Source organism: Miscanthus floridulus, chromosome 8 (genome assembly GCF_019320115.1).
Source record: "Miscanthus floridulus cultivar M001 chromosome 8, ASM1932011v1, whole genome shotgun sequence".
Classification (NCBI taxonomy): Eukaryota; Viridiplantae; Streptophyta; class Magnoliopsida; order Poales; family Poaceae; genus Miscanthus; species Miscanthus floridulus.
This window is the reverse complement of record NC_089587.1, coordinates 176,812,924-176,826,966: the sequence shown is the minus strand read 5'-3', so window position 1 is coordinate 176,826,966 and position 14,043 is coordinate 176,812,924. Positions and strand designations below refer to the sequence as shown.

Sequence of the window (14,043 nt, the reverse complement as noted above, 5' to 3'; positions counted from 1 at the left end):
CCTCTAGATGCAATCACTCAAGCAATGCACTTGGATTCTCTCCCAATCTCACAAAGATGATGAATCAATGATGGAGATGAGTGGGAGGACTTTGGCTAAGCTCACAAGGTTGCTATGTCAATGAAAAATGTGCAAGAGAGTGAGCTTGAGCCGGCCATGGGGCTTAAATAGAAGCCCCCACGAAATAGAGCCGTTGTACCCCTTCACTGGGCACACTGCGGGGTGATCGGACGCTCCGGTCAGACTTGACCGGACGCTGGCCCTCAGCGTCCGGTCGCCCGATGGACGCCACGCGTCACTAGCTTCAAACGCTGTTCGTCATATTTCAACGGCTACGAAGCTGACCGGACGCTCCGGCAAAACTGACCAGACGCTGAAGCACCAGCGTCCGGTCGTTTCCAGTAAGCTCCCCGAGGCGTATTTCTTCGACCGGATGTGTCCGGTCCACCTTGACCGGACATAGACCAGCGTCCGGTGCAATACCCTAGGTACTATGTAGACCCTTCAGTTTGACCAGACGCAGCCTATCAGCGTCCGGTCGCTGAGTGACCCAGCGTCCAGTTAATAGACCAACGCAGGCACCCTCTGCTGCCACTGACTGGACGCACCGGTCCAACCGAGGCCAGCGTCCGGTCACTTGCAGTGACCTCCAACTTTTCTATCTAGGGCACCGGTGGCACCGTCGGACTGTCCGCACTCTACGGGCTGACACTCCGCCGGTAGAGTTTCTTACCCTTGCACCTAAACTTCACCACCCTTGATCAAATGTGCCAACCACCAAGTGTATCACCTTGTGCACATGTGTTAGCGTATTTTCACAAACATTTTCAAGGGTGTTAGCACTCCACTAGATCCTAAATGCATAAGCAATGAGTTAGAGCATCTAGTGGCACTTTGATAACCGCATTCCGATACGAGTTTCACCCCTCTTAATAGTACGGCTATCAATCCTAAATGTGATCACACTCGCTAAGTGTCTTGATCACCAAAACAAAATAGCTCCTACATTTTATACCTTTGCCTTGAGCCTTTTGTTTTTCTCTTTCTTCTTTTCCAAGTTTAAGCATTTGACCATCACCATGCCATCACCATTGTCATGATCTTCGCCATTGCTTCATCACTTGGAGTAGTGCTACCTATCTCATAATCATCTTGATAAACTAGGTTAGCACTTTGGGTTTCATCAATTAACCAAAACCAAACTAGAGCTTTCAGCGTTCCACCATGGGCCCGTTTCACTGCTTCGAGCTCATCTCGTGCTGCGCCGACCTCGTCCCCATGCCAGCCAAGATGATGCAGTGGCCCACCTGGGAACTCGGTAAGATGGAGGGTGCATCACGTGCATGGTCGGCTGCGTCTATGCCGTCATCGTCATATGTCTCGACTTCGCGTGCCGCACCACCTGCGGCGCCGCCTCGTGGACTCTGGCTGGACACTTCGAGGGCCGCAGCCTCAAGAGACGCCAGGACAACAAGCTGCTCTACAGCTGGCACTCATCTCGGACCAATGCACGCTCGAGCTCGGCAAGGCCTCCAGCGCTCTGCACAGCAAGGAGGGCGTCATGCTGGAGCTCCCGGCGGAGGGACAGATGGACACTACAGGCTGGAAATGGCGAGCTGGACATGGACGCGTCTTCGGGGTCCTGCCGGGCCACCATGCTGGCCGCACCATCATGAGCGAGCATCGCTCCGTCTTGGGCTCCATCATTCTTGCCTTCTTCTCCGGCCAACAAGGGCGGCCCGACAGACACGGCACGGCGGCGCTTGGGATGAGTGAGGTGGTGCGCTTGGGTACAGGCAGTAGCGGAGACCCTCATGTCGTTCGTCTTCTTTTTGCTGGTGGCGAGCAGCCGCGCGTCTGGGTGTTGCCGCCGCCGCGAGCACGAACTGGATTAGAAGCTAGTAAGCCACTGGTTCATGGAGGTACCTGTGCGCGGCTCGAGAAGCTGTTCCTGTTCAAGAACTGGCTCGCCAGTGCCATACCGCCGCAGTGGTCCCGTCTCCGCGCGCTGTAGGCTCTCGACCTGTCGGACAACCTGCTCGCCGGCACCATCCCGTCGGGGCTAGAGGATCTCGCCAACCTCACGTCCAGCGCGTACTTGTAGGGTGACACGTAGTGCATGAACACCACCACCCACACCACCAGGACGAACGCCGCGAAGGCGCCCGCTGACGAGCAGAGCCCCACGAGGAAGTAGACGCACACGGAGTAGAGCAGCGCCATAGTGAGAAGGTACGACAGGAACACCAGCGTGGCCGCCCCCACCTGAGACGTCATCCGTGACTTGCTTGCCCTTGTCGGCGCGGAGGATCTCCAGGAGGTTGCAGAGCACGGCGAGCGCGCAGTCCGTCACGGGGGCGGCGTCCCCCACGGCAGCCACCAGCAGGGAAGCAGCAGTGCAGGCACTGCAGGTCGCAGGAGCCGCCCGTTGCGGCCGCTCCATGGTCACCGCCCGCTGTGGCTGCCCCTTGCCCGCCGCCTGCCGTGGGCGCCCGCCAAAGCTGCCCGCCGCGGCCGCCTGCCGATTTGCCGAAGCAGCTGCTCGCCGCGGCCACCGGTTGCACACGACCTGTCCGTGCCTCGTGCCCGCGGCCCGCCTACGCCGGTACCTGCCTATGCGCAGTGCGCGCGCGCCGCCCGAAGGCCGGAGCAGAGCAGAGCCGCGCCTCACCGGCCTTGCCGCGTCCCCGCCCTGGCCCCTAGGATGCCTCTACCACGGCCTCGCCTTGCCCGACAGTGCCCGCGCCCCCCGCTCCTGCATCTTGCTTGGAGCTCGGAGACGAAGCGACGTGCCTCGCGTCGACCCCGCGTCCGCCTTGTCCGCCCTACGCCGGTGAGCGCGACGTCCGCCTGGGGCACGTGCGTAGAGAGCCATGCAGGCACCTGCATGCATGTGGGAAGGGGTTTTCTACAAATGTGCTTTGAATTTAAGGTTAAATAAATAGGTATGTACTGCAGTGAACCATTTTAAAAGTTTATGGACTCAAAAAACCACTTTGAAAGTTGATGGACCCAACTGAAACCTTCTCACAAGTTAATGGATCTCTGGTGCATTTAACTCTTTAAACAAATCATTCAGAGTTCATGCTCTGGGTAGTAGTCTAAGGCCAGTCTCAGTGGGGATTTCATGGCCCTGTTACCAATACATACATATTTTAGAAATAATACAGAAGAGTTTCATCCCCGTGAAACTCTCTCTACTCCCATGAAACTCTTATCATCTCTCTCTTCATCAATACGGTGCCACATCAGCCTATTTAATGCCCATGAAACTCTGATAAAACCCCATTGAGACTGGCCTATACGGAAATAATGTAATGATCTCATAAATAGTAGTAGAAAAAAACATATAGTGGCTTGATTACAGAACAGTGATTTATCGGAGCAAAATTTGAAAATTGTATCATATACTTTTTGGTTTGCAGTAAGAGATGCAGAGGTCGTTGAGTATATTTAATAAGCTGAACAAAAATGTGTACATTGAAAAGATGGACAAAGGGCAAAACTGCATTAGCAATACCCTGGAAGGCTGGAACCAACACTTCCACTCCTATTTTTTTCAGTGGAGATCATTGCTCACTGCACATGGTCTGACAGCTTAAAGATTGCCTCGGTTTATACCTAGCAGAGACAAAGAAATATTCTTATTGCTATTTCTTCCATAGAACTGCTTGCACTTGACCTGCTTATTTTGCAATTGAGATGAAATTTAGGTTACTTGCACACTCTTTGGTTCAAATGGTCTTTATGCATATTGATTTGGAACACTCAAAATCCAATCTTCCATAGATGTTGATGCCATGGTAAGTTGAAGGTAGTAAGCAAAAACATTTGAAAAATTGATTATTACAATGTGGTACAGGATAATCTTTTCTACAGGCATTTTAGCAAACACATGATGTGCATAGTAAGAGAGTAACGAAAGAGCTGTGAAGCACGCAGAGATGAGAGGGGTAGGTTTCATACTTATTTCAACCAAATATATTATAGCTTTTCTACAGCGCATAGTTCGCAATTACACAGCTCACAACTCACAGACCCTAACAAGAACAAGAACAAGAACACGAACACGGGCACTAAATAGAGAGCTGTTTTACGTCTGTTTTAAAGAAGATAAAGAGAGGTATGTTTTATACTTATCAACCAAACATAGTACAGCTTTTCCGCAGCACATAGTTCGCAATAATTTTTTCACGGCTCGTAACTCAACGCACGGCTCACAGATCAATCAAACAGACCCTAACAAGAACATGAGCACAACGAATTCAATGATTGTGCAACATGAGAGGAGCAAGCACCTCGTTAGCTAACTTCTCCAGATTTACCCAAGAGGAGCCACCTGGTCGTGCCGCGCGAGCGGCCTTCTCCTTCCACTCCGCCGCCGACCTCCTGAGCTCCTCCCCTCGCTCCCCTCCCATCACCTGGCGTATCGCCGTCTCCACCTCCTCCCGACTGGGGTCCTCGCCGAGCTCCACGCCCACGCGCCACTCCGTGCATGCGAGCCTGCTGTTAGGCTGCTGGTCGCCCACGAACGGCCAGAACAGCATGGGCACCTCGGCACAGACGCTCTCCAGCATCGAGTTCCACCCGCAGTGCGTCAGGAACGCGCCGACCGCCTCGTGCCGGAGCACCGCCTCCTGCGGGCACCAGCTCGTCACGCAGCCTCTCCCCTCCGTCTCCGCCAAGAACTCCGGCGACAGCGGCTCCGCCGTTGACGAGCAGCTGCTGCTGGTCGCTCCTGATCACCCACCGGAACTCGTAGCCGCTGTTGGCCAGCCCCCACGCGAGCTCGTAGAGCCCGTTCGGATGGTTTTCACTGTGTACACTGTCCCAAATTTGTCCGGATTCGTCCAGATTCCTTCGTGCTAACCGGGCCTACCAACTGTTGGTGGGTCAGCTTCACCAGGGTCCCGAAGCTCGCGAACACCACCGAGTTGGGCCGCTTATCATCAAGCCAGTCTAGGCAAGCGCGGTTCTCCTTGGAAAGGCTGCTGGTGCCGGAGCCCGCCGACGCGTCGATGGCCGCCGGATCACCGCCGCCGGCGCCGGAGAGGAGCAGCGGTAGCGGCCCGATGGCGTAGACAGGCGGCAGGATGGCCGACAAGGCGCTCATGACGTGGCTCTCCATCTCCTCCAAGGTGTGGAATATGACGGCGGATGGGACGGTGCGGTGGCACTCCATTGTGCGCAGGGTGATGGCGAGCCCCGCGTCGTCCGCGTCCGTGGTGCGGATGAAGCTCGGGAAGTCCCTCAGGCGCATGGACGCGGGCAACCCCGGCACCCAGTCGATGACCGTGCTGTCCAGGTATCCATTCCTCAGCTGCTCAGCATCTGCGTGCGTACAGCAACTGTTAGTTTTGTGACTTTGTCCAAGCAATGAAGCAAGTACTACTAGCCAGGTTATTCACCTTTGAGAGGAACAAGGCCCTTGGCGACGAGCTGCTGGCACTGCTGGAAAACCATGAAGGAGCTGGCGCTCGTGGTCCAGAAGTTGACGCAGGGCAGGCCGATGTCCGCGGCCGCACGCAGGATGTGGTCGACGTCAGAGATGAGGCAGCAGCAGCTCGCCGCGGGGCTGAGGAGGAGCTGAGACAGCACGAGCTTCTTGAAGTGCGGGACCGCCGCCGAGAGGGAGAAGTGCAGGGCGGGCATGTCCTGCGCCGCGTCCTCGTCTGACGCGGGCAGGCCGTCAGGGACGGCGGCGAAGCGGAACCCGGGGGATCCCGCCAGCGCGTCCGGCCCGCGCGCGCGGAGGAGGCGCCGGCGGTTGTGCTCGGTGTGGACGAAGGTGACGTCGAAGCCGTGGCACTGGTGGAGGAGCGTTGCGAGCTGGAATGCCGGGGTCACGTGGCCCTGAGCTGGGAACGGGAAGAACACAAGGTGAGGCTTCGCCGGCGTCGCCATGGCCATGCCCGCTCGCGCGCGCCTGGAGCAAAATCGCACCGGAGTTGGAATGGAGCAATACGACTGATAGAGTGATAGTCGATCTAGACAAGAAAGTAGCCGAGTACTGTACTCCTGTGCGACTGGAACTGAATGATGAAGAAATGTCACTGCTTGTCTTTAATAAGTGGACATCATGTCACCACCAGTAGCTGATCAGCGATTCCTGTCACTGCCAGCGATTCCTGTCTAACGGTAACGGGTTGACATTTTTGTCACAGTTCCGTCCTACCGACAGGCGACAGATGTGTTCCAAACGTTCAATAATGTTACCTACCCTCTGCTCCAGTTTGGCTATGCCATACATAGGCCTGGTTCACTTTGCAAATTTTTTGGACCCGATAAATAGTATCATTTTCGTTTTATTTGGCAAATATTGTCCAATCGTGGACCAACTAGGCTCAAAAGATTCATCTCGTGATTTTCAACTAAACTGTGTAATTAGTTATTTTTTTTACCTACATTTAATACTCTATGCAAGCGGCTAAAAATTGATGTGACGGAGAGAGAGTGAAAAAACTTGGAATTTAGATAGCATCTAAACAAGGCCATAGTTACACTTGTGTAAGCTATTATGTTTAAACCACCAGTCATAAACTTAACAATACATAAGATGCCATTGTACGAACCAAACACTAGCTAATTGCATACAATTGTCTTGTATAAGCTATTATGTATAGCTTTGTGCAAGCAACCAGTCAAACCTACGTTCATGGCCTTGTTTGAATGTTGTAAAACACGAAGAAACTGCAGTTTTAAAACCTAGACATGCAGTTTTAAAACCTAGACATGCAAAACCATGGTTCAGAAAAAAGAGACATGAAGTTCATAGAACTCAAGATAAGACTACAATTTTGGCAGTACTATGAATTTCAAAACCATAAAGTTTGTTGCATCAAAACACTTCATGGCACTCTAAAACCAAATTATTTCACAAAACCATAGTATTTTTCTAAAACTCCCCAGATACTTTGCATCAAACAGGGCCTTGGCAGCGCACCGTTTTCTCCGCTGGCAGAACGGTAACTCCATGACCACACAACGAAGGAGAACGCTTACTAGCATAACTCATTTCTCCGCTGTATTACCATTAATGGGTAACAGATAGATCACAAATTCACAGGATAGCATGAAAACGACCGAGAATGGCAAGGGAGAGGCCCAGTGAACAGCAATTGAACAACATACACACCATACCATACAAGTTACTGGTTAGAACGAACGCACAAACACAACGGTAAAGAGAAATCCTACAAATTAAGACTCCCGAAGCACCTCTGTTCTTTACTATCACCTTTCTTCAATCTTCATTGATCCTCCTGGTCACTTGATGTAAGCTGATGTCTCTTGTCAAACCATCTACAGGAGAATGGGTTTCATAGTCAGAATATATATAAAACATGATTGTGTTTAATTATCCACAAAATGAATTTAGTACATTCATATGCTAAACAAACACAAAGGATTTTAACTCGTATTCTTATCCATTGTAAATCGAACACACAATCTCCTGAGACATAAATGAATCCTTTACATTTCCATGAGGGAAAACAATCCTCATTTAGGCCTTAGTTGTAGTTACGCCTTTTTTCGTTTGTACACTTTGGCACTTTTCTCTCCTCTATAAATATATTTGCCTGACAGAAGTCCTGCCAGCTATTTTCGAAAAAGAAGGAAAACAAAGATTTACATGAATAACTTTCCTCACAAGCGAATTACTCACGTGTGCATTGTAAAAGAGTAAAACTATAAGCATGTAATCCATTGTCGAGACACAATGGAGGATACAGGGTGAAAACGTTGACAGAAACATGCATTATGATGACAACACATCTAGAGGAAAGGAACAAATTATATAATGACAAAACTCTTAGCTTCCTTGTGAGAGAAACTGTCAAAATACTAGCATAGGTGCACCGGGTGGTAACCTTCATTGCAGGAGAGCAAAAGCAAGCCAATAGATATTCAATATTTGGTATTGCTGAACAAGAAAACAAACATTGTCCAAAAAACTAGAAAACCCCTAAGACAACTGAAGTTAATTCAAAAAAGATCAACAATGCGGGAGAACGAAAACCAAACCAGCAGATGTTCAATACTTAGCATTGCTAGGTGAGAAAACTACCTCGTCCAAAAAGGGGAAACTAGGTGACAACAGAAATTAAATGAAAGGAAATCCCGAGTAAGTCAGCAGAAGATTCCATGATAAAACCTATTAGATATGACTTTATGGAACTCATAAATGCACCCCCATTGAACTCAAGCTACATGTTATTCACAGTTTCACACCAATCAGAGTTCTTGGCAAAAGTTAAACAACACGAAGTGTCATCTCTAAATAAACACCCTAAACTGATTAGTCATTTACATTCCATTGAAACAGGGACAACAAAATAATCACCTAACCATGAACAGATCAAATGTGATCCAGGGACTTGTCAAAAAATAGGGGAAGAAGATGATGAAGGGACTGAAACAACGATCCAACTCATACTGCATTTAAAGGGGCAAAAAAATTCATTGTGGTATAAGAAAAAGGGACCCATAATCATAAAAGACCATACTGACATAACCTAATACATGACCTCTTCAGATGCACCACATACATAATGATTCTGTCCACATGAGAAAGTTGGATATTGTATGAATCTGGGCATGCAATAATGGATTAACGGGCACAGTAAAAATCTAGTTAAAAGTAAAACTGTAATCACGTAATGCATCGTCGAGCCACAATGAGAATGCAAGGTCCACAATAAGTTATGCTAACAAGCATTATGATGATAACACATCTAGAGGAAAAGAACAAAGATGGTAACAACAAAAACACTAGCTTCCTTGTGAAGAAAGCAACAGGATGTACATAGATGCTCCTCTTGGTAACATTGCGGAAAAGCGAAAACAAGCCAACAGATGTTCAATACTTGGCATTGCTGGGTGAGAAAACCACCTTTACACAAAAAAAAGAAAAAACTAGACAGCAACTGAAGTCAACCCAAAGAAGATCTCCAGTCGTCAGCAGAAAGATTCATGATAAAACCTACTAAATATTACTTTATGAAACTCACTTACAAGTGCAGCCACCATTGAATTCAAGCTACATGTTGTTCGTGCTAGTCAGAGTTCTTAGCAAAAGTTTAACAAAAAAGTTTCATCTCTTGATAATAGTCCTAGACTCACTAGTCTTTTACATTCTTTCACAATACGGACAAATTATAATATTTATCACCTGAACCATGAACATATGTGGTCCAAAATAAGACGATGAAGAAGGGACTGAAACAACCATCTTATTCATATCGCATTTAAAGGGACAAAAGATGTCCATTACCGGTCAAAAAGGAATTTATAGTTGTAAAATACCATGTTAAGGTGCCACTTACCTAGCCTAACCTAATACAAGAGCCTCTTCAGAAATGCTACACACATAATCATCCTGTCCACAAAGTTATGAATCAGGGCATACAATAAACGCCGGAGTTAAAAATAGGTGAAAAGGAACCAGAGGAGTGCACCAACTAAAGAAAGACAATTTTCCCTCATAGTTAAATTGCCCAGTTTGATTCCTTACCTAGTGTTGTGAAATATAAGGCTCACATATTCATCCAAACAAAGATTTATATGAATAACTTTCCTTGCAAGCGAATTACTCTCGCATGCATTGTAAAAGAGAAACTGTAGGTATGTAATCCATTGTCAAGACAATGAAGGCATACAGGGTGAAAACACTGATACTAACATCCATTATGATGACAACACATCTAGAGGAAAGTAACAAATTATATAATGACGAAACTCTAGCTTCCTTGTGAGAGAAACCGACAAAATACTAGCATAGGTGCTCCGGGTGGTAACATTCATTGCAGAAGAGCAAAAACAAGCCAATAGATGTTCAGTATTTGGTACTACCTCCGTCCCAAAATATGACAAAATACTAGCATAGGTGCTCCACGTGGTAACATTCATTGCAGAAGAGCAAAAACAGCCAATAGATGTTCAATATTTGGCACTACCCCATCCCAAAATAAATCAATTCCTAGAATCACCCTAAGTCCCAAAGTCATCTATCTTAAGAATTGACCAACTTTATAGAAAAGCGTATGATACCAAATAAGTTAGTCAAAGTTAAAATAGTTTGACTTAGATAACTCTAGAAGTTGATTTAATTTGGGACAGAGGGAGTATTGCTGAGTGAGAAAAGTTTGGCCGAGAAAAACAGAAAACCCCTGAGACAACTGTAGTGAATTCAGAAAAGATCTCCAACAATGCGGATGATGAAAACCAAACTAGTAGATGCTCAATACTTAGCATTGTTAGGTGAGAAAACTACCTTGTCCAAAAAGGAAAAAACTAGGCGACAACTGAAATTAAATGAAAGGAGATCCCGAGTAAGTCAGCAGAAAGATTCCAGAAAAAAAACTATTAAATATGACTTCATGAAACTCATAAATGCACCCCATTGAACTCAAGCTACATGTTATTCACACTGGTCAGAGTTCTTGGCAAAAGTTCAACAACATGAAGTTTCATCTCTAAGTAAACGCCCTAAACTCATTAGTCATTTACATTCCATCGAAACAGGGATAACAAAATTATCTCCGAAACCATACACAAATAAAATGTGGTCCTAGGGCTTGTCCAAAAAAGGGGGAAGAATATAATGAGGGACTGAAACAATGATCTAACGCATACTCCATTTAAAAGGGACAAAAAAGTTCATTGTGGTATAAGAAAAAGGGACCCATAATCATAAAAGACCATACTGCCCTAACCTAATACATGAGCCTCTTCAGAAGCACTACATTCATAATGATTCTGTCCACATGAGAAAGTTGGATATTGTATGAATCAGGGTATACAATAACAGCAGAGTAAAGATCTGGTGAAAAGTAAAACTGTAATCACGTAATGCATCATTGAGCCACAATGAGAAATGCAAGGTGTAGAATAAGTTATGGAACAAGCATTATGATGATAACACATCTAGAGCCAATGAACAAAGATGGTAGCGACAAAAAAGCTAGCTTCCTTGTGAAGAAAGCGGCGGAAAACACATAGATGCTCCCGGTGGTAACGTTGTGGAAGAGCAAAAACAAGCCAACAGATGTTCGATACTTGGCATTGCTGGGTGAGAAAACCACCTTTGCCCAAAAAGGGAAAAACTAGACGTCCACTGAAGTCAACCCAAAGAAGATCTCCAGTCGTCAGCAGAAAGATTCATGACAAAACCTACTAAATATTACTTAATGAAACTCACTTATAAGTGCACCCTTCATTGAATTCAAGCTACATGTTGTTCGCGCCATTTCAAGGCAAAAGTTTAACAAAAAGTTTCATCTCTTCATAATAGCCCTAGACTCAATAGTCGTTTACATTCCATCACAATAAGGAAAGCAAATTATACTATTTATCACCTGAACCATGAACAAAGCATATGTGGTCCAAGAACTAGAGCAAAAAAGGATGATAAAGAAGGGACTGAAACAACCATCTTATTCATATGACATTTAAAGGGCCAAAAGATATCCATTACAGTGAAAAGGGAACTTATAGTTGTAAAAATACCATGTTAAGGTACCACTTGCCTGGCCTAACCTAATACAAGAGCCTCTTCAGAAATGCTACACACATAATCATCCTGTCCACATAGTTATGAATCAGGGTATATACAATAAAGGCCGGAGTTAAAAACAGGTGGAAAGGAACCAGAGGAGTGTTCCAACTAAAGAAAGACAATTTTCCCTCATAGTTAAATTGCCCAGTTTGATTCCTTACCTAGTGTTGTGAAATATGAGGCTCACATATTCATCCTAACTAAGAAACTAAAGGGCGTACCCAGTGCAGAGAGCTCCCGCTCTGTGCGGGGTCTGGGGAAGGGTGTCAGTGGCAAGCCTTACCCTCGCCTGTGCAATGCGAGGAGACCGCGACTCGAACCTAGGACCTTCCGGTCACAGGCGGTAAGACTCTACCGCTTGCACCAGGCCCGCCCTTCTAACTAAGAAACTAACTTGAGAGAATTTCCATAAAAGAGTGTAAGATAACCAAACTTACCTGAATCTTACACATTTGAGGATGACTTACTAGACAATCAAATTGACAAATTCATAACATCACAATTCACAACTAGGTTGGCTGGCTTGCCGAATGGCGCTGCAAGGCCCAGTTGCAATCTAGCAGAGAGAATCAAGTCTCTCTATAGTCATAGTATCATAGCATAATATATTTATATGCGTCATATCTCGGAATTTTGATATGCAATCTATGAATCAATCATTATCAGGATCAATCAAACTCAAAGCTGGATGCCTTTATTTTAAATTTTTGCAAGAAATACTATGACCGAAATATTCCTAGTTTGCAATTGCCAGTAGTCACGCATATCCTATGTTATCATCGTTACAGAGCTTGTTGCACCAAATTTTCACATACAAAAAATCAAAGTGATAACAACGGCGGGAAGGCTGCCTTACCCAATTAGCCCTCACAACATTGCTATTGTCCGGCTGCTGCTGGTCCAGGCCAATTGGAGCCACCAGCACCACCTCTGAGCTCCTCCATCCACTCCTTGAAGAACTCTGGATCATAACCACCCTCCTCATCCTCCTCCCGGTCAGGATTGCCTTCTTCAAATCCCCCTTCCTCCATAGCATCAATGGTGGACTCTGTAGGTCCTGTCACCACATCCTTGTTTGGCTTAGTGATTGCTGGCGTGTGGCCCTCAAAGAGCGCGAGATGACCGAAGAGCTTGTCCTTGCGGGAGAAGGTGGTGCCGCAGGAGCAGCGCCACTGTGCCTCCTCCCCACAGTGGCGGAGGTGGCTGCGAAGGTCGGCCAGGACAGCGAAGCGCTTCTTGCCTCCACAGCGCTCGCAGGCGTAGAGCTTGGGGCAGTGGCTGCGGCGGAAGTGGTTCCGCGCGCACACCACCGACTTGAGCGGGCGGAAGCGGCGGTGCGCGCGGTTCCTGTTGCAGCCCGCGAAGGGGCAGGAGAAGCGCACGTTGCCGCCAGCGGGCGGCTTGGGCGGCTGGCCCTGGCCGTGGCCAGGGCGGGAGAGCGCGTCGAGGGTCTTGAAGCGGTCGCCGTGGGCGCGCATATGCATCCTGAGGTTGGCGTCGCGGCGGAAGCCCTTGCCGCAGATCTCGCAGAAGTGGACGTGCTCCGCTAGCAGCTCGGCGGCGTCGAGCTCCACGACCTCGTAGCCGCCGCCGCCGCCGCCGTCGCCCTTGGCGGCCTCCAGGGGTTGTTGCTCTGGGGCGGAGGCGGCCACAGCGGGGATCTCTCGGACAGGAGCGGGAGCGGGAGAAGGAGCGGCGGAGGGAGGAGGTGGGGCGGGGAAGGGGACGGAGCAAGCGAGGAGCTCGGCGGCGTTGAGGACGACGAGTTGGGCGGCGGCGGAGATCTCGGAGGAGACGGATTGGATGTCGGCGTAGGAGAGGGGCCGGGCCTCGCCCGAGATGGAGGCGGAGATACGGCCCCGGACGGCGGCCATGCGGTCCCCGAGGGCAGCCAGACGGAGGAGGGCAGCCCGGGGGTCCCCGTCCGTTGCTCCTCCACCTCCTCCGCCGACGACGCCGCCTACGCCCATGATGGCGTCAGCGAGTTCGCCGCCGCCCGGCATGGTCAGCAAAGGTGGGGCCGTGGCAGCAGCCCTTGACGCGATGGTGCTGCTGCTGCGTCTGCCGGCGTCCTGGTTTCTACCGAGTGGTATCCAAGTTGGATTGGCACGACACGACGCGCTTTGCTGCTGCTGACTGTGACTGCTGAGCGTGCTGCCTTTTGCGTGTAAGCCCTCTCCACTTGTGAAATTTACGGTTGCTGTGGGCACTCGAGACACTTTCGGCTTCCATTTTTTAAAGGTGTCGCGTCACAAATATGTACAAAAAGGATGCACACAGTTTGGCAAATTTGACTTTTGAGCCCATCCGGTTTGATTTTTATTGTAGAACTATAATGGCTACATTTATTCATTTATGCGCAAAATGGTCAGCATTTTTTTTGTTGGATTAGATTATGTGGGTTGCCCCAAAAGGGTACTTTACAACATGATGAAAGTGTGGTTTACAAATTACAACATGTAATACCGTGTCCGTGTTTTTTTTAT

The 14,043-nt window shown here is 48.3% G+C and overlaps 1 protein-coding gene and 1 pseudogene across 1 annotated transcript; both read right to left on the bottom strand.

The window, feature by feature from the left end:
- Positions 1 to 3,362: 3,362 nt before the first annotated feature.
- LOC136477593 (7-deoxyloganetin glucosyltransferase-like) lies at positions 3,363 to 6,326 on the bottom strand (annotated as a pseudogene).
- A 763-nt stretch (positions 6,327 to 7,089) lies between these two features.
- LOC136477592 (protein SENSITIVE TO PROTON RHIZOTOXICITY 1-like) lies at positions 7,090 to 13,654 on the bottom strand. Its single transcript, XM_066475800.1, has 2 exons — positions 12,414 to 13,654; positions 7,090 to 7,302 (listed from the first exon to the last, which is right to left on the bottom strand). Exon 1 carries the CDS (start codon positions 13,558 to 13,560, stop codon positions 12,436 to 12,438), a length of 1,125 nt encoding a protein of 374 aa, XP_066331897.1. The 5' UTR covers positions 13,561 to 13,654; the 3' UTR covers positions 7,090 to 7,302; positions 12,414 to 12,435.
- Positions 13,655 to 14,043: the final 389 nt, after the last annotated feature.

Coding starts and splice junctions, on each gene's coding strand:
- LOC136477592 (XM_066475800.1), bottom strand. CDS start 13,560: ATGCCGGGCGGCGGCGAACTCGCTGACGCCATCATGGGCGTAGGCGGC.